General features: G+C 54.4%; 4 protein-coding genes across 7 annotated transcripts; 3 read left to right on the forward strand and 1 right to left on the reverse strand.

The window, feature by feature from the left end:
* Positions 1-205: 205 nt before the first annotated feature.
* SHC1 (SHC adaptor protein 1) lies at positions 206-10,819 on the reverse strand. Of its 4 annotated transcripts, XM_070395779.1 has the most exons (14): positions 10,677-10,819; positions 10,122-10,468; positions 6,872-7,039; positions 6,242-6,312; positions 5,653-5,716; positions 5,373-5,492; positions 5,053-5,106; positions 4,812-4,863; positions 4,498-4,624; positions 3,322-3,520; positions 3,165-3,234; positions 2,951-3,085; positions 2,568-2,806; positions 206-1,796 (listed from the first exon to the last, which is right to left on the reverse strand). In XM_070395779.1, the coding sequence occupies exons 3-14, from the start codon at positions 7,034-7,036 to the stop codon at positions 1,668-1,670; spliced, it is 1,425 nt and encodes a 474-aa protein (XP_070251880.1). In that variant the 5' UTR covers positions 7,037-7,039; positions 10,122-10,468; positions 10,677-10,819; the 3' UTR covers positions 206-1,667. The 4 variants fall into 4 exon arrangements, with proteins under 4 accessions (XP_070251880.1, XP_070251879.1, XP_070251878.1 ...); XM_070395778.1 differs by lacking the exon at positions 10,122-10,468; XM_070395777.1 differs by lacking the exons at positions 10,122-10,468; positions 10,677-10,819 and having other exon boundaries at positions 2,951-3,082; positions 6,872-7,452.
* Positions 10,820-11,121: 302 nt separating this feature from the next.
* CKS1B (CDC28 protein kinase regulatory subunit 1B) lies at positions 11,122-14,502 on the forward strand. The gene is made up of 3 exons (XM_070396099.1): positions 11,122-11,231; positions 13,268-13,395; positions 13,988-14,502. The coding sequence occupies exons 1-3, from the start codon at positions 11,173-11,175 to the stop codon at positions 14,035-14,037; spliced, it is 237 nt and encodes a 78-aa protein (XP_070252200.1). The 5' UTR covers positions 11,122-11,172; the 3' UTR covers positions 14,038-14,502.
* Positions 14,503-16,607: 2,105 nt separating this feature from the next.
* FLAD1 (flavin adenine dinucleotide synthetase 1) lies at positions 16,608-22,643 on the forward strand. The gene is made up of 8 exons (XM_070396397.1): positions 16,608-16,679; positions 17,131-17,355; positions 18,986-19,730; positions 20,572-20,719; positions 21,157-21,255; positions 21,338-21,527; positions 22,253-22,326; positions 22,427-22,643. Exons 2-8 carry the CDS (start codon positions 17,275-17,277, stop codon positions 22,560-22,562), a joined length of 1,473 nt encoding a protein of 490 aa, XP_070252498.1. The 5' UTR covers positions 16,608-16,679; positions 17,131-17,274; the 3' UTR covers positions 22,563-22,643.
* A 440-nt stretch (positions 22,644-23,083) lies between these two features.
* LENEP (lens epithelial protein) lies at positions 23,084-23,527 on the forward strand. The gene is made up of 2 exons (XM_070397335.1): positions 23,084-23,296; positions 23,384-23,527. Exon 1 carries the CDS (start codon positions 23,084-23,086, stop codon positions 23,267-23,269), a length of 186 nt encoding a protein of 61 aa, XP_070253436.1. The 3' UTR covers positions 23,270-23,296; positions 23,384-23,527.
* Positions 23,528-24,989: the final 1,462 nt, after the last annotated feature.

A 24,989-nucleotide genomic window follows, 5' to 3' on the forward strand; every position in this document is an offset into this window, starting at 1 on the left:
AAGGGCGCACGCCCGGGACCGCGGTGCCCACTGCAAACTCGCACGTCGCCCCGGACGATGGTCCCCAAGGTGCCGCCCGGGGTCCCCAAGGCCTCGCTTGAGCGATCGCCAGCTCAAGCGAGGCCAGGCGGGTCTCGCCGCCCCAACTCTCCGCCACGGAGGGCCCCCGGCGAACTACAGGTAGCGACAGTGACTGAGACCGAGGTAGAAGAAATACGGACTTTAATGAAGATTCCTTCCCTTTGGTATAAGTGAGGCCGGTGAAAACAGCTAAACAACAAAAAGGAGGCGCGGGTCCGGACAGCCAGCTCTCCCTTGGGACGGGCTGGAGGCTTCTAGGTCGGAGTGGCCTCCCAGAGTCGCCCTAGAAGGTCTTCAGTAACTGCAGGCGTCAAGTCCCCCCACCCACCGACCCTGAATCAGGCCATTCGGCCGAACGTCCCGGCAGCCGGCAGCCGGCAGCCTCGGTGAGAGCTCCCCACGGACTTCCGACCTGGGTCTCCTAGAAAAGGCAATGCTGTCGACCCCAAATGCCGCACAGGCTGGGCTGAGGAAATGCCAATAGTTGGAAAAGGGCTTTGAAAAGTCCAGGAGGTGATGTATGAATGTCATCGGTTACCAACCTTTTGTGCTCAAGAATAAGCCATAGAAAACAAATTAGGAAAGTAAATCTACAGCCCTAAAATATATGCATAAAAAATAAATGCAGATCCAAATCTACAGATGGTATTTGGGGATTGTCTACTGCTTTTGAGTCTCAATGCCCATTCCTGCCTCCACAAAATCTACCTCCGAGAGCTAACAGTTCGGGAGCCCAAATTGTCATCACCCCACCACCCTAGCACAGGGAGGCAGCGTGGAGGCTACGGAAGGGCTACACTTTGGCTGTAGAATATAACATGCATGCAACATGGAAGGGGTGGGGTGAACAATATGTATATACAAACCCCTGGGGACAAAGGCCCCGGCCAGGAGGCACTGAGCAAAGAAGGGGTCCATCTCCCCCCTGGCGGGGAGGGGAGCTCTGAGGCAATCTGTAAAGGTGGCATATGCCCAGGGAGAGGGAACAGCTGCCATTCCTGCTTGTTCTCCCAACCTAAACTGGAGGGATGCTAAGCAAGGAGAGGACAGGGTCCCAGAAGCCAGGGGATCAGCACCCCTATCCTTGGCCTCAGGGGCCCAAGAACTCTTTGCATAAAATATCTTCAGAACTAGGAGATGGTCAAAGGCACAAAGTTGAAACACTGGGAAGGGAGGGCTGTTGGGCTGGAGTACCCTGAGCCCAGGGGCAGACCGGAGGTGTGATTTGTTGCTCGTTTCCTGGAAGGGTGACTGCCTGTCATCACAGGACATTTTCCATTACGAGGCACACGGCCCAGGCCTTGAGCACCCACCTTCCTGAGGAAGGGGCTATCAGGTTGGCACAGGAAAGGCCCTGGGAAGGGGCCACTCTAGGTTAATACTTTGGTGAGGTTTGGGGAGAAGTAGGATTCTACCCCAGGCTCCTGACTCCAACCCTCTCCCTGAGCTGGATGCTAAACCCAGTGTCCACACTACCCACAGCTCCTACACAAGGCCAAGCTCACAGAACACTCCACAGTGAGGTCCTGAAGTCAGGGGATAGTGGGCGGGTTGAAGGGAGTCTTCCGGCAAGCACCTGGGACGGATCACAATTTCCGTTCCACCGGTTGCTGTAGACACAGTTCGCTGCCCGCAGAGATGATGGGCAAGTGATTGTCCATGTGGTAACTGATGAGGTGACTGACGCTCTCGAAGCGGTGATCCTTTGTCCGAACCTGGGAAGGAAGAGAGTCCGTTCAGGTGAAGAGTCAAATTAAGAACTCGGCCCCCGAGCCTGAAGAAGCTGCAATATTCAGGAAGGTTGAGGAGAAAAAGATGGCAGGGGTGGGAGGGCTGTCCCTCCTGATCATTGAGGCTTTTCTAGAAAAAGAAGTTAGAGAAGGTCATGAACTGGGAAAAGGCCGAGAGGACATCAGAAATTAGGAGGGATAGCTACTGCTCCCGTGACTGGGAGGAAGGCGGCAAGTCTCAGTGGAGAATACACAGCACGAAAGAGGATGTGGAAAGGAGGCCGAGAATGCTGTAGAAGAGAGACCAAGTTATGGGGGGCGGGGGAGCAGCAGAAAACAGGCAGCACCCTGGTCTGAGCCCCAAGTCGAGGAGGGAAGGAGCCCCTGGCCCCACTTGTAAGAGGAGACATGGAGTGTCTAGCGCCTGTAGCCATTGACACTGAGCACAACCTCTCCAGGATGGTTACCTCATTTGTCAAAAAAAGGGGGGCTCAAGTGAGATGAGCACCTTATAACTCCCCTGGGCATAGTTTATAGTTTACAGATTTGAGGACTGGCCAGGACTGAAGGGAACACAGCTCATGCTCAGGAATGTGGAGGAGAAGGAACCCTCAGCCACTGGACGGGGGATGCCAGGCATGTTGAGAGCGGGGAGGACCACACAGAGGTGCCCCGAGGGGAAAATCTAGGACGTAATAAGGGAAGGAATAGGGCTACACAGGAGGGCACCACCACCCATACCCCTGCCACACTCACCACACCCTCAGGGTCCACCAGCAGCAGGTGCTTGGGCTGCCCGCTCTGCAGGCCAGTGAGCACGTACTGGCCAGGGGTGGTCGTGCTTTCCCGCACCAGGAAGTCCCCGTTGAGCTGCAGCAGGGCCTCGGCCTCCCGCCGGTTCAGCTTTCCATGGAACCAGGGCTCCCCTCGGAGCTGCTCAGCCATGGCCACTGACTGGGGAGGTGGAGGCACCCGAAGGGCATCTTCAAAAGGCTCTGGGGGTGCAGAGAGAGGACTAGGAGAGGCAGCTGGCACAACACATGTCCAGGACCAGAACCCTCAGGGAGGGGAGGCCAGGAAGGAAAGAGCAGAAGAGGAACCAAGTAGAAAGACAGGATATGGAATGGAGAAGCACTCACTCATGTCAAAGAGGTCTCGGGGCGCACTGCCATTGACAGCGAGATTGGGGGGCCCAGCCCCGCCCCCTGCTTGCCGGGCCTTGTCCAGGTTCTGGATGTTGACATAGGAGGGGTCATCAAAGAGCTCTCTGCCTGCTGAGGAAAGGGAGGTTTTCAGGGACCTCAGCCCTGCCTCCTGCACCCCTGGCTCTGGCTCTCTCAGCCCCTTCCATACCTGGGCAGGGTGGCAGAGGTGGCATCTGCTTGTGGACTTCTGGGTCTCCCCCTGCAGGCTGCCCCACAGGCTGAAGGAACAAAAATAAGGTGAAACCAGAGGCCCTAACCAGCCACTCCTATCCCAGGCCCAGCCCACCTCTATCAAAGCAACTTACCAGCGTAGCTCCCAGGTGGCTGGGGTTCTGGGCACTGGGCAGAGTGGGTCGAGCAGGCCCCTGGGGGGCTCCTTCCCGAAGCCTCATGTCCACCACCCCCCCAAGAGGGGGTTCCTTCCCCGGGAAGTCATTATAGTATTGATGATCAGGTGGCTCTTCCTCCTCCTCATCCCAAGCTGAGCCATCAAAGCCAGCCATCCTGAGAGGAGGAACAGGAGGGAGTGAGGAATGTGGGTGGGGGGATGGAGGGAGGGGAAAGAAACAATGGCCATGTATTAGGACTTCCTTTGAGGTAGGCCCTAGGCTGAGTGTTTTATGTGATCATTTCATCCTCATCGCACCTCTATAAGGTAGGATTTCCTTTCCCAGTTTTTAAAAAACATATTCTTTTATTGACTTCAGAGAGGGAGAGAGAGATAGAAACATCAATGATAAGAGAGAATCATTGAATGGCTGCCTCCTGCACGCCCACACCAGGGAGAGAGCCCACAACCTAGCATGTGATCTCTTGGTTCATAGGCTGATGCTCAACCACTGAGCCACGCCTCATTTATAGATGAGGAAAACGAGGGTCAGAGGAGAAAAGATTTGCTCAAGGTCTCCCAATGAAAGGTGGTTCACCTGAGATGCAAATTCAGATTTGACTTTAAAGTTCATGCCTTTGATCATTACACTGTCTCCTAAGAGGGAGGAGAAACACTAAGCAGCAAGGGGGGGCGGGTGCTCCAGAATATTTTAATCTCCTCTGCTAAATACCAGCTGGCCGGAGGAAAGGCGAGGAACTCAGGAAAGAGCCACCCTCCCTCACTCAAACTTTCAGAGGCTTCTAGGGAAGGAAAACAAAGAACTAAGGATGGGGAAACAGCAAGAAAGAGAGGCAGGCCAGGTACAAGGCTGCTGGCAATGAAAAGCCCATCCAGCCAGGGACCGGCTACAACACGAAGCCCTGGGGGAAAGGAGGGGAGAGCTGGCCCTGCAGCAGGCAGGGCCTCAAAAGACTTTGCTGAGAGCCACAGGAAGCTGAAGAATAGCAGGAAGTGGGAAGCGGGGGGCACACAGGTTATTTCCTTCCCTGAACCACACTCTGAGCTCCAGTGTGGGAATAGCGGACCTACTTTCCCAATCCTGGTCTGGGGCCCAAAAGCTGCCGGCGCCGCACCCTCCTCCCCCGCTCACCTGTCATGGGGGGTGACCAGCTTGGGCGGGTTCCTGAGGTATTGTTTGAATCGTAACTCGAAGGCCTGGCCAATGGTGCTGATGACGTCCTGAGCGAGCCCTTCCGGACACTCCAGGATGTGGCAGGCTGGGGGCACAGCAGAGACTGTCAGTGAGCTCTGAGGAGGGGTTGCTGGGAGGAGGTGCAGACAAGAGCCTTCCTCCTCCTCCTCCTCCTCCTCCTCCTCCTCTGGAGCCCTGGCTTAGCTCCCCCTGATCCTGCTCACCTGCCTCATAAGAGCTGGCCCCACCCAGTGCTCCCCACCATGCCTCACCTCTCTGATTCACCGGGTCTTTGGCAACATAGGCGACATACTCAGCTGTGTCCTGGAGTGGAGAGAGTGGCAGAAGAGGCCAGTTAGCTAAATCTGACAGCCCCACCCCACTCCTGGCCCCTAGATACCAGTCCTTTTCAGATATCGCCTCCATCTAGCATGCCCGTTTCTCTGGCCAGTACCTTCCCAATCCCTGTCCCTTCCTCTTCTCCCACCACTGTTGCTCTGCTCCCCAACTCACCGGGTCCCCGCCGGACGCAAATGAGATAGACTGCATGTGATGGTTGGCGATGATCTGAGGGTTAGGGCAGGGGATGGAGAAGGAAGGGAATGAGGTGTCAGGCAGCCTCGGGGCTCACCTGAGCGCCCCCCACCCCTGGCCCAGAACCTCGGAGACTCATTCTCATCCTTTTGACTTCTTGCCCTGTGTCCTCCTAATCACCTCCTTCCCGACTGTCCTGCTGCTCCCAAGCCTTCTCTCCTCCTTTCTCACCCTCACAGCCAGGCCCCCACTCAGCCCTCCCATCAGCGTCTCTGGTCCCTCTGCCCAGCCCCACCAACCTGTTTGCAGTCTGCGGCCATGAGGTTGAGGCTGCTGGTGGAGACGGTGAGAGTGATTGGCATTCCAGCAAATTTCAGGTTACTCCTCCCCAGAATGGAACTGAGTGGGCGGCTACAGGGCTAAGGAAGTACCCAAGGGTCTCAGAAGACAGGGATTCCCAACCCCCAGAAACCCCCACACTCCTGCCTTTCGGCTTTCTCCCCGCAGGTCCCATCCTTGCCGTCACCCTGCCCCTCCACAGCTCCCAGAAGCATCCCTCACCCCCTTGACCCCTCGTACCTTTCTCCTTCTCGAAGCCCCCTTAGCACCTGGCACAGCCTCACACACCAGACTGATGGCCTCCCTGGGGAAAGAGGGGTGCTCAGACCCGGAGCCGGCCTCTCCCTCGGCTGGGGCTGCCATGGGGCCGGGGAGGGGGAGGGGGAGGGGAGGGCCAGACCAGACTCCAGGGGCACTCCAGGCTCTTTGTCATGGTGGATTGAATTAAGGGCCTTTAATATTTGATGACACTGAGAGGCCGCTTCCTGGCTGATTGGGTTAGGGCCTCGATAGGCTGGCCCCACCCCCTTCCAGCCACCCAATGTCCCATTCCCTTCCCAAAGGCAGCAGCAACCTTTCATCTACCCCCATTTTCTACCCGAGCCCCAGCTGCCAGCTGCCCCTGCCACCTCCTCCCACAACTCCCAAGGCTGGATGAGTAAGAAGGATCCAGGCCAGAGTTGCCTCTTTTCATTCAGACGTGGACTCATTCCCCTAACTTTTCTCTCAATCCCCTTTACCACCCAAAGATAAACCATCAGCCAGGGACCCACGCCCACCTCCCCGCACCAGCCCCAGGAGGCCCACATCCTGCCCCCTCCCCACTGACCTGGTGACCTGAGTCCGGGTGTTGAAGTCCAGGGCACGCATGGATTGCAGGACCTCCACACAGCCCATGTACTGAGGGGAGGAACGGGAGGGTTATCAGTCAGCCGCCCCCATCCCCTTCCCAAAGGGCCCTAGGATTTTTCTCTACGGGGTCCCTAAGGGAAGTAAAGATGAATACGTTCTGCCACAGCCCACACCATGCAAGACAACAGGGAACGAGCAGAGGAGGAAAGGGCAAGCTGGGAGGACCTCACACCGCTGGGGAGAGAACTGGGAGTGATGGGCGCTGGGTGGGATGAAGTGACATCTCTAGAAAAGGGGGAGGAGACTGGAGGGAACAATCAAGAGCCACTCATTCCAACACTTACTAAGGGCCTCCCAGGGGCTGGGCATTGTGCTAGGCATGGCAGGGGGTGCGGGTGGGGGTGGGGTGGGGGGTGCCACCAGAAGGAAGGGGGACCCAGGCGGAGCTGGAAGGGGCTGCAGAATCAGAGGAAGAGCAAGACAGGTTTAGGAAAAAGGACGCTGAAACCAAGCGAGTTGCTGGGGAAGAGCAGGAAGAGAGAGATTCCAGCAAAGCTAGAGGGGGCAGAGGAGCTGGAGAGGCCTGGGAGGGAGGACGTTCACTCACCCGAACCAAGTAGGAAACCCCGGGTCCCATGACTTTGTCGTTAGGATGCAGCCAGCCCCGTGTGGGCTTATTGACAAAGCTCCCGTGGCGGGTCCACTCCTCGCCCCCCAGCTGGCCCCCTTCCACCCGAGTCCTGCGCCCGCCGCCTCCACTCAGCTTGTTCATGTCCTGGAGGAGGGGCAGGGGGCCTGAGTCTGGCACGGCTGCCCCGGCGATCCCCTCCCCATCCTCGGCCACCCTGCCTGGCTCCCCCTTGGGCCCCGGGCGTGCCCCAGCCGGGTTGGCCAGCTTCAGGTTGCTCATCCGGGGGAAGAAGGAGCACAGGGTAGTGGGACTATCGTCCCCAGCCTGAGGTGGCAGGATGGGCCCCAGGGAAGAGGCTGATGGGGACGGCAGCTCCTCCGGTGGGCTGGACCCTGAGGCCCCCTCCTCCAGCGATGACAGAGACTCATTCCGGAGTGGGTTGTACTTGGGCTTGGGGGGCAGGAGATCCATGGCTGGAGTGAGAGGGAGGCTGCAGCCCAGCCTGGCCCCCCTGCCAGTCAGGGCAAGGGGGCCAGGCAGGGGGCATCCCCAGGCCCTTAGCCTGAGTGGCCCTTTATGGCCCCGGGATCTCAAGGGTCCTGGGAAGGAAGAGGGACAGTGGCTCCAATGCCTCTGGCTCCCCCAGTTCAGACACAAACAGTCTCAAGCCCCATCCCCGCCCAGCGTGGAGCCTCTTCTCTGGCTGAGAGAGGAGCAGGCTGGACCGAGAGCTCCCAGGCTCCTCCCCAAGGGCGGGGACTAAGGGGAGAGGCCAATCCCGAAGACAGTGCTGACTCACAGGCTCGGAGGGGCAGAGCCCCCACCACGGCCCCCATCCAGAACTCGTGCAGAGGCCGAGCCACCCTCGCCCTCCCCCACCCCACCCCCACACAAACAACTAGTATCTGGGGAAGAGTAAAGTGGGGGTGGGAGGGAAGGGGGAGAAGGAAAGGAGGGGAAGAAGAGGAGGTCTGGCTCAGTCCAAACCGGACAAGGGCAGGCCAGAGGGAGCAGGAAGCTGAGGGAGGGTAGGGGGGGAATGAGGGAGGAAACAGAGGCAGCTGGGTTGGAAAAGGGAGGCGATCCCAGAGCTCAGCATTTCCCTTCCTGTTAGATGGAACACAAACCCCCACCCCCACCCCCATCACACAGTGGGTGGTAGCCCCAGGGAGCCTGGGCCATTAGCACCCTCTGCTAGACAGCTGTGAACAGGAGTAAAGAAACGGGGAGAGGAGCCCTGGCTGGGTGGATATGTTGGTTGGAGCATCATCCCAGTCAGGGCACAGACCCAGGCCGGGCACATACAGGAGACGACCGGTCAATGTTTCTCTCTAACATCGACGTTTTTCTCTCTCCCTCCCTTCTTCTCTAAAATCAATAAAAATGTGATGAAATGGGAAGAGGAGCCCGCTGGGTAGCTGAGTTGGTTAGCGCATCGTCCCAATACACCAAGGTTTTGGTCAGGACACATACAAGCAGCAACCAACGAATGCATAAATAGTGGAACAAAAAAACACGATGCTCTCTCTCTCTCTCTCTTTCCGCCCCCCCTCCTTTCCTCCCTTTCTCTCTCTAAATCAATAAATTTTTTAAAAAGAAAAAAGAAATGGGGAAAGGAAGAAAGTGGTCCCAGAGGATAAGGAGAAGGGCCAAGAGGAAGGGCACAGCTGGTGAGGCACCGGGAGAGGAGCTGGAGCCGAGGGCGGGCTGGTGGTACCTACGATGCCAGGAACAGTAGCCCACAGACAAGCACTGTCCTGCCCCCTTTCCACAGGCCTGGTTAGCAAAGCCAGCTGTCCAGGGTAGAAAGGGGGGCAGGGCACTGACTCCAAGGTCAGCTCCCCCTCCATTTGCGGGGATGACTGGTGAGGGCCCATGTGTCCACCAGGGGACACAGTTCCTCTCATACCCAGGGCACAGTCTGGCTGGAGGAGGTGGGAGCGTGACACGGAGACGATGAAGGGACAGGGGGGCAGGAGACAAACTATGCCAAGTACAGGAGAAAGGAGTGCCAAGAGAAGACGGGCCGAGGCTGGACACGGGGAACCCATCCCAAACCCACGCTTCCCACCCACAGCTTCCTGCCACAGCTCTGCGTGAGGGGGCCATAGAGGAAGTTGGAAAGTGACCCAAGAGGAAGTAGTAAAATACATATACCCCCTGAGCTCACCTCGGAATTACCTATCCTTAAATTACTTCAGCAGATAAAAGTATGCAAATAACCATGTGATGTGCTAAGCTCGGTCACCTCCCCCGGCCCTCAGCAGAGGAGAGCTGTCGTGGCATCCCCCACTCCGGAAGAGGGATCCTCTCCGTCTGCTTCCCGAGGCTCAGCGCCCGGGCATCCAGAGCACGAGGAAAGGGTTCTGCCACCACCTCACACACGCAAACACACACCGGGGTGTCTTCATCTTTAGAGACGGGCATCCTGCAGAAGCCTGCAGCACCCACAGGCAGGGAGTGACCAACAGGTGTGGGCATCTGGGGGCAAAGTACGAGGAGGTGGGGCTCCTTCTGCATAGAAAGCAAGGAGATTGTCCACGGGCGGGCGACTGGGTGTGGGGAGAAGCGGCATGCGCCTTCCCAGCCCAGCGGGGAGGAGGAGGAGGCAAGAGCGGGAAGTAGCAGGAAATGTGGAAAGCCTCAGGAATGTTTCCAGAAAGGAAGGCTGGGCAAGCGGGACCAGAAGGAATGCCCAGACAAGAACTCTGGTTAGGGGGAGGGTCAGAGCCAGAGCAGTGGTGGAGGCTGAGCAGAACCCTTAAAAAAAAAAATCAAACAGCAAAAAGGTCACTGCTCCCTACACCCCCCCCCCCCCAAGACACCGTTTTCTGATGGTGGAAAACGTTCTCTCCTTTCACAGTCAAATCAGTGCCCTACCCAAACCCCCTGGAACAGGTATGAGACAGAACAGCTGGTCCTGGGATGGGTGGGTCCTGGGGAGGGAAACTCAGGGAGCGGGGCCAGAGGTCTGAGCAAGCCTCCCTCCCCCGCTCCTGCCAAACCCCAAGCCCAGCCCCCTTCGGGGAGCCACCCTTGGAAGGGGGTTCTGGAAAGGAAAAGGGCTGTCTCTACGCACACTCCTCAGACCCAGAGGTGTTAACTCTGACTTCCCACCTGGTGGGTGGGAGGAAAACTGAGCCCAAAGCCCGAGAGAGAAAAGGAACAGGGAAACATGAGCAGATGGAGTTTCTGGGGTTGAAGGCAAAGCTTCTGAGGTGAAGACCTGGGTTCCACAAGGATAAATCTCCCGAGGGAGGGCAGTCCTACGGCCCGTGCTTTGGAGACTTCTAGGAGGCCAGGCTCTTTGGCGATCGATCCGACGTGGACTAAGGAAGGGGCGGGGCTCCTAGAAGGGCCGAGCCTCTAGGAAGGCGTGGTTCCGCCAATTCGAAGACTGTGGTGCTTTGGGCAGGGTTCTGCCCTTTCGGGAGAGAGGCTTTTTGGTGGGCAGCTGTGAGCCAGCAGGGAACCGTCGCGCTGAGGCGGAGTTTCGGGGAATCGGAAGGACTAACGTGGAGTTTCGTGGAGTGGGGCTGGAAAGCACGTCTAGGGGTGGGACTTCCAGGAAAGCTGGGCGACAGGGTGGGTCGGGGACAATAAGTAGAAAACCAGACAGGGTTCAGGGATAAAAAGCCCCCCGAGGCTGGGAGGTGGGACTTCCGGGGAGGGGGTCTTAGGGGGCGGGGCTTATGAATGAAGACCGGAAGTAGGGTCCCGGGAGAGGGGTTCCGGGGTGGAGGAGTGGGTCACCTAAGGAGGAAAAAAAGTTCCCACTCACCAGGGCCTCATGGAGTCTCCGCACCGCGCCGCGGGATGATTTGGTTCTGGATCACGCCAGTGCCTCCTTGGGTCGCTGCTCCAACTTTCTCCTCGGGAAGGCCTCCCTGGAGAAACTTTATTGCACTCACTTCCGGCCTCGCTAACCCCTGACCCTCTACCCCACCGTCCCTCCTTCACCCGTCCCACTTTCCGGGATCAGCCAATGGCAGTGCGGGAACGCTCACAGAAGCAGTTCTAGCCAATAAGAGGCCTATTTTTTACCTAAGCTCGTCCTTGAGAAACGTAACAAGTGCGCTCCAATCAGGACTCGACGAGAAGCAAATGTAAGCCAATAGGAGGCTTGGAGATGGAGTTGTCCCGCCTTACATCGAAGGGACCAATAGGAAGTGCAGGCGGCGTGTTTGAAAGTGAGGCCAAAGTGGGTGGGAGCGCGTGCTGCTGGGAGTTGTTTGGAGGTTGGCGGCGCGGGGCTGACGATCTCAGGCAGAGCGATCATGTCGCACAAACAGATTTACTATTCGGACAAATACGACGATGAGGAGTTCGAGTACCGGTTAGTGCCGGCGTGGGGGCCGTAACGAGGGGGTGAGCTTTGACAAGTGAGGGCACGAGGAGTTAGTAACTAGGACTGAAGAGGCAGAATGGGCGCGTGCGCAGCAGGTTAACGGGACGGGGTGGGGGTGGTTGAGAGCGTAAAGCGCATGCGCGAAGGGTAAGCGACGCGTGTAAAAGTACATAACAGCACGGAATTCCGTGTAAGCCCTCTTGCGGGGGGTGTAGGTGGGCGTGGTGAGTGTTAGCCTGCAGACCACCTTCGCCCCTTGGGGTTCTGGATCATTCTCAACCGCATTGAGCACGTTGAACTTGCCTTTTTAAGACTGCTTGTATCACGGCAACACCATAAAACACGGAACCCACTGGGAAACAGGGGCAAAGGCGGAGCTCGAATTTCCCTCGCGTCTTCAATGCCCGGGGAGTTACCGAGCGAGTGTCCCTCATTAATTCATGAAAAAGGGGCGTGGTTGTCCGGCTTGGATTAGGAGGGGGCCTTCGAGGACCTGGGATGTAGTAAAACTAGCCAGGAACATTGAGAAAAGGCTTAACATGGACCCAGTCGATACCCTTCAAATATTTGAAGGGGATTCGTCTAGGAAACAATCGTGGAGTGTTTATAGATTCTACTAAAGTACAAGGGTGAGCATGGTTTCTGCTTCCAGCAAACCTAAAATAATCTGTGGGAATACAGACGTCAGGAAGAAGGTGGTAATTGGTGTGATATTGATACGTAGGGATTGTGATGGGAGCACATACGACTTGCCATGGACGGTGAGGAAAGGAACCCCTACAGGGTCTGCATTGGATACACCCTAAATTCACAGTTCTAGAGTAGGAAATCGGAAGGGGTTCTACAAATGTTGGCATTCCACTAATTGTATTGAGTGTGATACTTAACACCTTCTGGTGTGTACCTTGTCTTCTCAATTGACGACCGTAAAATGGAAACTTGCTTGTGTTTCTTCTCCAGTCTAGCATGGGGCTCTGGACCCTCTGGCTGGAGAGCTCCGCCCGTGCTGACAAATAAATACATTAATCATCTTGATGCCAGGCCCGTGGGAAAAGGCCCAGGCCATGCTGGACCCAGTTAACTTCCTTTTCCTCAGCTGTTTTCTTCTGCACCTGAACTGAGCTAACTGAAACTGTGCTAGTAACACATGGCAGGGCCAGGGAGGAGAGGTCACCAGGCCCACCCTTGAAGGTGTAAGCTTGGCAGTGGTATTTAGGGTTAAGAGAAAAGCTTTGGTGTTTTGGTGGGGTTTTTGGTTTGGGGTTTTGTTTTTTGTCTAATCAGTTATTGAAGCTAGTCTTTGTGCCAGGGGCTTGTTAGACTGTTAGCTATTTTCAGACAGTTAGACTAGAACAGATTCTTTAGGGAAAAAATCTGTTACTAGTACATTTTCATTTAGCATGATAAAGTCTATCTGGGTTAGCCCAATTCAAGTTAGAGTAATAATTTCTTGGCCATGAAAAGAGACTTATCCTTGGTTAGGAAAGCATGAAGTTTCCCAAAAGAAGTCTCATGGCACAACCCTTCAGAGTTAGGAAAATGAAATGAAGAATAGACTTTAAAGGCTTCGGCATTGACATTATTTCATCCTTTGTGCTGGCTCTTCCACGTAGCACTACATATTAGGCCTTTCTTCTTCACAAGAATCACTTCTCTTCCGTACCAATCCTGTTCAAAACCGCCTTAATTATTAGTACCCTGTGTACTGTGGGGCCCCCATTGTATTGTTTTAGAATCATCAACTAGAAGACTGAGCTCCAGGAAGGCAGTGTATCAACAGCGCCTGAAATTTAGGTGCTCGTTCACTTGAGTTATTAATTAGTACTTTTAAATATACTTTTGTGAGCATTCACATAAGTTGGCCTTTATTTCTAGCTGCCTGTATCCCACAATAAGATTAACTCCCTGCCATCAGAAACTGGTTTCTCTTTTCTTTTGTCTCTTGGCTTTGTATGCAGGCACTTGCCTAACAGACTGTACCCAGTACTGACAAATTTCCTACCTTCCCATGTTTCTATTTACAGGCATGTCATGTTGCCCAAGGACATAGCCAAGCTGGTCCCTAAAACCCATTTGATGTCTGAATCTGAATGGAGGAATCTCGGTGTTCAGCAGAGTCAGGGATGGGTCCATTATATGATCCATGAACCAGGTCAGTGCAATGGCTGAAAGAACCATGGAGGGCTGTTTCACTGAGGAAATGATGGTCACATAACCCAACGAAACAAGGGGAAGGTGGGGGTGGTTCGCCGGTTTCTTACCCCACCCGTCATCTAGAAAAACTGGACCAAAAATAGAGTGAAATATATGGGAAGTTCAGAGACCAGCTGTTACTGAAAAACCGTTAGTGTCTAATTCACTCTCTTTCTAAGGCCACATAATACTCTGGGAGAGATTATGGTCCCTACTTCATTGTCCATCAGAAAGAATTCTTGGATGTGTTTCAAATAAGCCAAGGAAAGTATATTTCCTGATAAGACACCAGACACCAAGCTGTCAAGCAAAACTAATAAAGGACACCCTGGGGCTTCACAAACATAGCAAAAAAACCTGATATTAACAAATCTAAACTTGGCAGACAGGCCAGGTTTATGGGTCTGCTTCTAAAGCCATATGCTTAAATAAACCTTAATTTACTTATCAAGGTCCGAGTGGGGGATAGCTGGGAAATGGGAGTGGGGTACCCTATAGATTGCGCGTAGAATGGTGTTCGTTTGTCTCTTAGATTTCACTCACTCTTTCAGAACCTCACATCTTGCTGTTCCGGAGGCCGCTGCCCAAGAAGCCAAAGTAATGAAGCTGGGGAACCACTTTCCAGCCTCTAGCTTTACTCAGCCTTCCTCACTTGCTAACAGCTTTCTGATAACATGGTGCCTTCTTGTTTCTCACTTTGCTATTTAAAGGATGTTTAAAATACACTGTTTGAAATGTGCTGGTGACTGCTTTGCTTCTTAAGCAGAGCAGAGCCACCAGCAGCACTGCCAGCCGAGGAGTGCTCTGTGGACTGCAGCCTCAGCTGTGTGACCCCTGAAGCCATGATGAGTTCTATGTCCAGCAGAACACACGTGGCAGATGGAGGAAGCATCTGAGAATGAGACCATGGCTGTAACAGGGATTGTGTAAATTTGCTGTTTTGTTTTGTTTTCCTGCCAGGTGTATGTATGGGGATTTGTGTTTCAATGTATTGGAAACTTTCCATTTTATTCAAGAACTCTATTTCATGTTAAAAGTCTTGATTAAAGAGGAATTTTTTTTATAATCTAATTCTCTGCTTGTAAAGGTTTTTCCCCCTCTCAGGGTGAGCATCACATTCAATATATGGTTCTAATTATACGCCCTTCACCTAGATAATGAAGCTCAGCTTTGCTGATAATGAGGTTTATTTCAACAGTCAGGTAACTGGTCTTTAATCTTAAAAGCTGACATGCTGTCAAACATGGCTGAAATATATTTTGATCTAACTACTGGCCAAAGGTAGAGGTTATATAGGGATAACATCATCTCATCAAAACAGGTGAACTGTTTCCCACAGTCAGGGATGCTGCCTTTAATATAGTCCCAGTATTTGAAGGGCACACGAGGGTAAGTGGGGAGGCCATCAGCCAGGGGCTGGTAGTGTGCTCCGTTCCTGCCTGGCCTAAGGCTCCAGCACACCTATGGCCTCTTCACTGCACATCGGTTGGGAGTTTTCAGTAGTTCTCACTTTGGCTGAGCATTGGGATCCTCGGAGTAGCTTTAAAAGTACTGATTTGTAAGTCATTCCTAAAGGTGTTGACTTAATTGGCCGGGAGTGTGGCCTGGATGTGGGGATTTCAAGCATTCCTATGCAGGTAGATACAGCACTAACTTTTGAGAAAACAGGAAACTAGCTGTTCAAGGAAACACTTCACTAAATCATAGCTTACCCTCTACTTTTAAAAATAACAGTAGTGCTAAGTAAGGGAGATTAATCTACCACCTTTCCCTGTCTTCCCAAGAGCAGTACAAGTGTAGTTCCTGGACCGGAAGCATCAATATCATTTAGAAACTCATTAGAAAGATATTCTTGGGCTCCACCCTAGACTAACTGAATCAGAAACAACGTGGTTGGACCCAGCAACATTTTAACAAGCTTTCCAGGTGATTCTGGTGCATGCTTAGCTTGAGAAGCCACTGATAAAGGATTGGACCAGAGGTGATGTTTGAATGGGTGTGTGTGTTTTGTTTTGTTTTTTTTGGGGGGGTTACCTCCAAAATATCACCTTTATTAATCATCAAGATAATAAAGCACGTGGCTTATGTCATTAGGCAAGTAGGGTTTTATTTTTTTAGAGCTTGAGAAAGAATGGTGTAGAAGCTTGGTTCTACCATTCACTTTATTTTGTGTGGCATCCCTTCACCTTTCTGAGCCTGTTGCCTATCTGTAACGCAGACATCATATCTATCTATCTTAAAGGGTTTTTAGGAGTCATATGAGGCCGACTAGGTGTGGTTCAGCAGTCTTCCAAATGATGAATGGATTCTAAACCTTTACTACAAAAAAACAAAGTCCACAGACCAGTAGCATCATCATGACTGAGAACTTGTTAAATGCAGATCTCAGGCCCCACCCAAGATCCCCAGATGAATAGTAAGAACATTAAGGTTTGATGGGCACTTTTAGACCACAGGCAATTGAATGAGAGTAAGGAGAGTAGTACAAAGTGGGCACGTGGCACTCCCTAGGCGCTGCCATCACTTGCACTTGCAAAGCAGTAACAGGTGATGGATGCTTAAACTAAGCACATCTGGAGCAAGGTGGGGCAAAGCTCTGTCCTGTCACTGAGGCTTAAATAACTAGCTTTATTGTTCATATCAGAGACAAATGAAAGTCTACACACTCAAAGCTCACCTCCAAGATCTCCCTACCTCACAGGCAATGCTGACAATTATTGGTGTCCCTCCATCTGCTATAATAAATCCCTTCAGACACCAGTAGCAACTCCTGACCCCTTGGCCAATAACAGGGTTATGGCTAATGAAAACAGCCGTGCACGCGAGAATCTGAATACAAAACAAAGGTTAAAGTCAAGCCTCCCTTTATTTCTAACAGCAGAAAGCACCCCAAAATCCTTAGAGCGTCTCCCACCACCGCTCCTTTCGCGCCCCAACCCCCCTGCCAGGCCCCTCCTCCTCGTCCGCACCACCAACCCCTGAGCCCGGCCTCCACATTTCCGGGCAAAGGGCGACCACGTGGTTGTCGCTAATGACAACCCGGCACTGCTCCCGCCCGCTGGCTAAGGCTCGCGAGTGACAGTCGACTTCACCAATGAACACGTGAAGGTAGTCTGAGCGACAGCCCAAATAACCAATGAATATGCGGTAAGTGTGGCTCTGAGGTGGGACTGTGAGTACGGAAGCTGTCCTGGGACAAGAGGAAAGGAGAGAGGGAAAGACCTGGTGAAGGGGCTGAAGCAGGTGAGAACCTGAGAGAACTCAGTTGTCAGGAGAGTGGTGGGAAGAGGTGGGATTCGGGCTAGAAAGGGTGTGGAAGCCTGCAGAAGAAGGCGGCTGAGTTCTGGTCTGGGTGGAGGAAGGGAACGTATTTAAAGGGCCCAAGTCCCAGGAGCAGGTAGACATTTAAAGGGACAGGTGCCCCAAAGAGAAGAGACATTTAAAGGTGTAGTTGCCCAAGATAGAGCAGACCCGAGGAGCCGAGCTCGGCGGACACTAGACCTTTTAAAGTGGTAGCTGGAGCAGGACATTTTAAGACTAGAGCCAAGCTTAGAAAACATTTAAAAGAGGCATGGGCTGGATTTTGAGAACATGTTTACTAACGAGGCAGGGATAAAGGCGTCAGTTGTCAAGGGCCTGGTGAGGAAGACCATGCCCTCCTGCTCTCCCCCATTTTCCTTTCTGGCTCCTCCAGGTTGCCTCGACCCCGGACCCCCTGTTCCCAGGCTATGGCCCCCAGTGCCCTTTAGATCTGGCGGGACTCCCGTGCTTGCGCCCCCTATTTGGGGGTCTGGGTGGCTACCGGAGGGCCTTGCAGAGGGGCAGAGAAGGCAGGACCATGGCATCTAGGGCCTCTGCCCCTCCCCCAGGGCGCAGCGTGACGGCGGGCATCATCATTGTTGGAGATGAGATCCTCAAGGTGTGTCTGGGACAGAAGAGGGGGGCGGGCGGGGCGTTCTCCTGTCCTTAAAGAGTCTGCTCCACATTGTGTTGAAGGAGGGTGAACCAGGGTGGGGGTCCCCTTGCTGCCCTAGGATTCTGGGGTGAGTCCAGAGTGGTGGAGGAAAAGTGACCCTCATTCTGTTATTCCGTTGAAAAGCTTACAGCAAAGTTTCTACAGTTTGCCAGGCAGTATGGTATGGGGATGAGGAACTTTACAGAAATGACAAGGAGTCAGCATGCGAAGGAGGTATAGGTGCATGTATTACTTAAAAGTTAAATCCAACCTAATTGAGGAATGATCCAAGGCATGCAGCAGAGTGGGTGGGATAGAAGGAAAGTACCAGAAGAGAGAGATCCCTTCTGAATAATCAGGGAAGTCATGGTAGGCATCAGTTTTGTAATAGTAATAGTGATCCTTATTTTTTTAATGCTTACTAGGACCTGGCAGTGAGATTATTACATCATATATATGATTTTACTAATCCTCACAACAACCCCATGACATTGGTACTTTTATATGTGTGTGTGTGTGTATATATATATATATACACACACACACTCATATAAAAGTGAGAGAGATAGAAACATCAATGATGAGAGAGAATCACCAACCAGCTGCCTCCTGCATACCCCCTATGGGGACCGAGCCCGCAACCCGGGCATGTGCCCTTGACCAGAATCAAACCTAGGACCCCTGAGTCCACAGGCCAATGCTCTATTCACTAAGCCAAACCAGCCAGGGCTATAAGTCTTAATTAATATATTATGAGACTAAGGCTCAGAGAGGTTAAGAAACTTGCCCCAAGTAACACAGCTAGGAAGTGCTAGATGGACTTGATTCTCACTCCAGAGCAACCACTTAACCACTAACCTCTGGAGAACAATAGTGGAGATGGGGCTGGGCAAGAAGATTGTATACATACCATAGACAGCCTCAAATATTCTGCAAAAGAATTTGAACTTTATTCTGTATATGGTTGGAAACAACAAATGGCTTTTGAGTCCAAGAGTGATGCAATCACAGTAACACATTAGGAAGGGTATTCAGGAGGCACCAAGCAGAGCCCTGCGGCTGGAGCTGGGAGCCTGGCCAAGAGGCTGTTGCAACTATTCAGGTGAAAGGTGCCAAAGACCTGCTTGGTGGCAGTTGGGACAGAGAGAAGAGAGCAGATGGGGACGTATTTCAGAAGTGGAGCTGACAGCATAAAGGGCCTGACTGGCTGTGGACAGTGTCTGGGGATGCCATTAACAGCCAGGGCTAGGGTGAAGATGCCCAGTCAGCATTTGACGCCAGCGGACTGAGACTGTCCGGGTTGGTGAGGAAGTAGAGAAGTTGTCACATGGGATTGATCACCGAATTCATCAACCTGGATGAGGTCAAGGTCACAGTGCAGAGAAGGAGGCCCCAGATATATCACATCATCCCTGACTCCATTCACATGGATCGTTTCGCTCTGGTGCCCAGTCCAGAATTCTTGGCAGCCTGAGGTGGCATCCCCCAGAGAGCAGAGTGCCCCACCATCACGCAGATGCGGCTTCCATCCCTGCCCCCTTTGCCCTTCCTCCCACAGCACTGATGCTCATCTTCCCCATCTCCAATCTCCCAGGGACACACTCAGGACACCAACACCTACTTCCTGTGCCGGACACTGCGCTCCCTGGGGGTCCAGGTGTGCCGAGTCTCTGTCGTCCCTGATGAGGTAGCCACCATCGCTGCCGAGATTACCTCTTTCTCCAGCCGCTTCACTCATGTCCTCACGGCGGGGGGCATCGGTCCCACTCATGATGATGTGACCTTTGAGGCAGTAGCACAGGCCTTTGGGGATGAGCTCAAGCCACACCCTGAGCTGCAGGCCGCCATCCAGGGCCTAGGCAGGCAGGGCTGGGAGAAGCTGTCACTGGTGCCCTCCTCTGCCCGCCTGCATTACGGCACCGACCCTCACACTGGCCGCCCCTTCAAATTCCCACTGGTCTCGGTCCGCAACGTCTACCTCTTCCCAGGCATCCCAGAGCTGCTGCGGCGGGTGCTGGAGGGGCTGAAGGGACTGTTTCAAAACACAGCTGTTCAGTTCCACCTGCGGGAGCTGTATGTGGCCGCTGACGAGGCCTCCATCGCCCCCATCCTGGCTGAGGCCCAGGCCCACTTTGGACACAGGCTTGGCCTGGGTTCCTACCCTGACTGGGGCAGCAACTACTATCAGGTGAAGGTGACACTGGACTCACAGGAAGAAGGGCCGCTGGAGGAATGCCTGGCCTACCTGACCGCACGTCTTCCTCGGGGATCGCTGGTTCCCTACGTACCCAACGCCATGGAGCAGGCCAGTGAGGCTGTATACAAACTCGCCAAGTCAGGTAGGGGCCTCCGGCGGGGAGGGCAGAGGTACCAACCCACAGGTGCCCCCCTAGGTCTAGGAGAAGGTAGAAGATGACGACAATTGATTCATTCATTCTCCCGATAAATTTTTTTAAATATATTTTATTGATTCTTTACAGAGAGGAAGGGAGAGAGGTAGAGAGTTAGAAACATCGATCAGCTGCCTCCTGCACACCCCCCACTGGGGATGTGCCCGCAACCAAGGTACATGCCCTGGACCGGAATCGAACCTGGGACCTTTCATTCCGCAGGCCAACGCTCCATCCACTGAGCCAAACCGGTCAGGGCTCTCCCGATAAATACTGAGTACCCACTTTCACCAGCACTGTGCTGGGTGTTGGGGAGATAGCTCAGTAGGACAGATGTACACCCACTCCATGGACAAGTAGTGTAATAGGAAAGGTAAACTTCGAACAGATAATGATGCATGAGACGTCAGTGTGAGGGGGACGGCACAGCCAGGAGCTCGGCCTCGCTCTGGGGTCAGAGACGGCTTCTCTGGACGAGTGATGTAGAAGCTGCATGTTGAGCAGCCTTCGGCCAGACCAGGAGTGGGGCAAGAGCCCACAGTATGAGAGAGGCACAGAGGAAGCAGCAGGAGGCTTAGGAGAATGGAAAGAAACCAGGACCCTGGAGGGGGAGACACTGAGAGGAGAAGCGGCTGAATGGCGGGCGGGGAGCAGACTCTGCCGGCCTCGTAGGCAGCATGAAGGAATCTGGACTTTATCCTAGAAAATATTGAAGGGTTTTAAGCAACAGCATCATGGCTGCATGTGTCACATGGGATTGGTGATGGCCTCTTCCCTACCTGCCTGGCAGGGTCCTCTCTAGGGAAAAAGGTGGCAAGTGCCCTGCAGACCATTGAGACCGCCCTGGCTCGGTACAGGCTCACCCAGCTCTGCGTGGGCTTCAACGGGGGCAAGGACTGCACTGCCCTCCTGCACCTCGTCCATGCAGCTGTGCAGAGGTGAGCCTCTCCGCTGGAGACAAGGCCCCGAGACACCGAGATACGTGATCTGCCCCGTTTTCTGGTCCCCTGTCCTAGGAAGCAGAAGGGAAAAGTGGCGTCTGGGTGGCGTTTGGGTGGGAGTTAGTCATAGGGACCGCTCAGTTCCATTCCCCCACCCTATTTATTGAGCATCTGACACATGCCTGGCCCTGCATGTGGAAGGTCCTGGTCCTGTTGAGGAGGTGAGATTTGCCCACCTGAAACAGAGATGTGTGCTCCAGGTTTGAGAGGTGAGAGATCAGAGTGGGCTTCCTGGAGGAAGCAGGTTGCGATGGATGGGAAAGACAAGGAAAGGGTGTGCATCCCAGGAGCCAAGGAGAACAGTGCAAGCTCCCTGGAGAGCATTCCCCTGCCCGTGCTGGCCAGCCTGTGGTTTTCTCCCCCTCCCCCACTAGGCAATGCCCTGGCACTCAAGAGCCCCTCCAGATCCTATACATCCGCAGCATCTCCCCTTTCCCTGAGCTGGAGCAGTTTCTACAGGACACCATCAAGAGGTACTAGGGGCCTGAAGGTTTGGGCTCGAAGAGGGGTTTGGAGAAGCCCATTTATGACCTCCCAGCCCTCTTCCTTCCTCAGGTACAATCTGCGGGTGCTGGAGGCTGAGGGCGAGATGAAGAAGGCCCTGAGCCAGCTGCGGGCACAGCACCCCCAGCTGGAGGCTGCCCTGATGGGCACCCGCCGCACGGACCCCTCCTCCTGCAGCCTCTGTCCCTTCAGCCCCACCGACCCCGGCTGGCCCTCGTTCATGCGCATCAACCCGCTGCTGGTAATGCAGAGGGAGGCCTGACTGCCGTCAGTCCATGCCCCGTCAGTCATTGCGCCCTGGCTTCCTGAGGTAGGGACATTGGAGCCTGGGGCTTGGAGGAAGGGGCCCCACCATCCAAGGAAGGCTGTGCTATTTGTTCATTCCGCCTTTGGACCACTATTTACCGAGCACTCATTCGGTGGCAGGCACTGCTTTCGGCTATGGACGGAACAATGACTTAAACCCGTGCTGTCCACTATGGTAACCGTTAGCCATTTACGTACACTCAAAGCATAAAGTACAAATGACTGCACTGCACAGCTTAAAAGGATGGATTTCGGTGGCGTGTGAATTGTATCTCAGTTTCAAAAATTAAAACACAATTCAAAAGTAGTTCTTTAGTTGCACCAGCCACAGTTGAAGTGCCCACCACTCTAGCACAGCAAGAGAACATTTCATCGTCCCAGAAAGTTCTGCTGGACAGCTGGCTGACACAGACAGAGCCCTTCCTGTCCTCCGGAGCTGACCTGGCAGGGGAGGGTGGGTTGGAAGTGGAGAGGGACAGGATGAAGGCCTCTCTTTCTCATTGCTTGGCCTACACAGAGCCAGATGTACCAGCCAATCAGATAGCAGGCCCCCCGAGGCCAAGGGAGCAGACGAACCCTGAGTGGGCCCCTTCCCAGGCAGCAGAGGGTGGAGTGGGAGAGGGCAGTGTTTGTGACTCTTCTCCGACTCTGACCTCCCAGGACTGGACCTACAGAGACATCTGGGACTTCCTGCGTCAGCTGTTCGTCCCCTACTGTATCCTGTACGACCGAGGGTAAGGGTGTGGGAAGAGAACGGGTGTGGGGAAACATGTAGGTGCTGAGATAGCGAGAGCCACCTCACCACACGTCCGCCCTCTGTTCTCCCGCCTCCAGCTACACGTCGCTGGGGAGCCGGGAGAACACGGTGCAGAACCCAGCTCTGAAGTACCTGGGCCCGGGAGGACAGCCCACCTACCGGCCGGCCTACCTACTTGAGAATGAAGACGAAGAACGGAACTCGCGCCTGTGACCGCCACCCCTGCCCACTCCAGAAGAGAAAGAAGGAGGCCGCCCCGGGGTGTCACCTCAATAAACAGTGCCTCTCCTCTCACGTGCCTGTGTCTTCCTGCTCCCACGGGGATGGGGAAGGCAGAGTGGGCCAGGCCCCTGAGGGGCTGGGAAGGAGCTCTCGTGGGTGATCCTGACTGAATGCCAACCACCAGGGGGCAGAAGCAGGGAGTGGTGCCAACCACTGGGGGTACCAGCAACCAGGCAGGGCACCCAAGGTTTCTAGGCTCAGGCTGGAGGGAGGGAAGCTGAGCTGGCCTGGCTGTGGAGGATGAAAGATGGAGTGGCCAGATCCTCCTCCTCCTAACCCCACCCCTCCTTCATGGGGGCTGACTCAGCCCATTCTCAGGCCCAGAACCTTCCCTGTGTCAGACCCTGGGGCCTTTGTCCCTGTAGTCATGAGCCTGGGGGGGCGGGGAGGGGGCAGTGTTAATAAAAGATACCAGGGCAGCTCCCACACCCTTCCGCAGAGCTGCTGCCCACATGCAGGCCCAGACACAGCCCCTAGCCCAAGCCCTACCTTTCTCCCTCAGAGGGGCCCTGCCAGACGCTGGGCTCCGGGCGCCTGTTGTAAAGATGGGCACCAGGTGGGAGGGCCTGCAGCGCATCCTGAGGGAGGTCCTCTACGTCCTCTTCTGCTGCTGGTGTGTCAAGGAGCTGCTGGATTAATGGCAGCAGGAAACTGGCCTCGTGCAGGTGAGCAAGGCAGGACAAGCAGACAGGAGGCATGGCTGCTGCTGCTGCTGTGGCAGAGACTGTCTCCCAGCTTTCTATTCTCTTTAGTGCCCAGCTCTACCCCCACCAAGACTCCTGGGCCGGCTGCATTGACCAAGGAAGGGCCACAAACAAGGAGTGAAGTGTGGATCCCGCTTTGGGTCCGTGCCGTCTGTCTCAGACCTGCCTCATCTCTGGGCCTCCTTTTCCAGCCCCGACCTCTGGTGGAGCCCTGGTGCGCGGGACCTTGGCCTGCTGGCTAGGACCCTAACACGCCTGCAGCAGGACCTGGCATTTCTCCAAGCCTGGCACAGCGAGCCCACCAGCCCAGATGGCTGATCTTGCCGTATCCTCTTAGTGCCAGGAAGGGGCTGCCCGCTAATATCTCTGTTTGAGAATCCCTGTGCTATAGATATAATAAATAGGCCTTGTGGCTAAAAGTTCTCCCTGTCAGAAAAAGTCCGCACTGCAAGGGACTTGGAGCCGGGGGCGGAGCAGGGAGGGAAGGAGGTTGTTCTAGATCAGCGGTTCTCAACCTGTGGGTCGCGACCCCTTTGGGGATCCAACGACCCTTTCACAGGGGTCGCCTAAGACCATTGGAAAACACATATATAATTACATATTGTTTTTGTGATTAATCACTATGCTTTAATGATGTTCGATTTGTAACAATGACAATACATCCTGCCTATCAGATATTTACATGACGATTCATAACAGTAGCAACATTACAGTTATGAAGTAGCAACGAAAATAATTTTATGGTTGGGGGTCACCACAACATGAGGAACTGTATTAAAGGGTCGCGGCATTAGGAAGGTTGAGAAACGCTGTCCTAGAGGGTTGGCGGGGGAGGGGTAAAGGGAAGTAAAGTGCCAAAATAGGGCGGGATGGGTAAGATCTCACCTGCCCCTCTGCGCCCTGGGACCCTCTCAGGCCACAGGACACGCGCCTGAGGAGGAGGAGCGGCATGACACCAGAATTCCCAGAGGATTTCCTAGGATATAAGGCCCTCGGTGGTGTAGGAAAGACCGGTGGACGAGAGAGGTCATAGCGGAGTGTTCTGGGGAGCCACACGCCATAAACTGGATTATTATAGTGATGATCTTGGGAGGGTCCCACATTTTCCCAGTAAGGCCGTTGGAATGGGGTGTGTGGTGGTCGTTTCACCAGCTCCAGAGCGCAGACCCCCAAGGGCCAAGGCTCTTATTTGCATCCCTATTTGCATCTCGTTTGCATATGAGTTACATATTTCCCCTTCAAAAGGCAGAAGTCGCAGCCCCTTTCTCAGTTACTCCCAGCTGAGGCTTTGCGCACGCCAGGCTGCCCGGGCGCACCCACACCCATTTTTCCCGCCATTCTCTGGACGCTCTGACCTCCAGCCCTCAGCACCCTTCCATATTTCGCCTGCACCTCTACCTATCCCAGCTCCCAGGCAGCGCCCCAAACTCTTAGCTGGGTTCCAGGGACTTGGGGACCTGCGCCGCCTGGCGGCTGGCTGGAGGGAGGCTGAGAGCAGAGGGGTTCTCTGATTCGCCTTCCCTGGGACGTGGAGTTTTGGAAAATGTTCCCCCGAACTTCCTGAAGCTAAATTTATCTCCCCCGGCCCCGGGGGGCGCAGAGATCCCCGCGACGATTAGCCTTGCGAGGCAGCCGGCGCCCGCCCTGAGGGAGG

Source organism: Myotis yumanensis, unplaced genomic scaffold (genome assembly GCF_028538775.1).
Source record: "Myotis yumanensis isolate MYYU_CA2020_CCGP unplaced genomic scaffold, mMyoYum1.0.hap1 SCAF_17, whole genome shotgun sequence".
NCBI lineage: Eukaryota > Metazoa > Chordata > Mammalia > Chiroptera > Vespertilionidae > Myotis > Myotis yumanensis.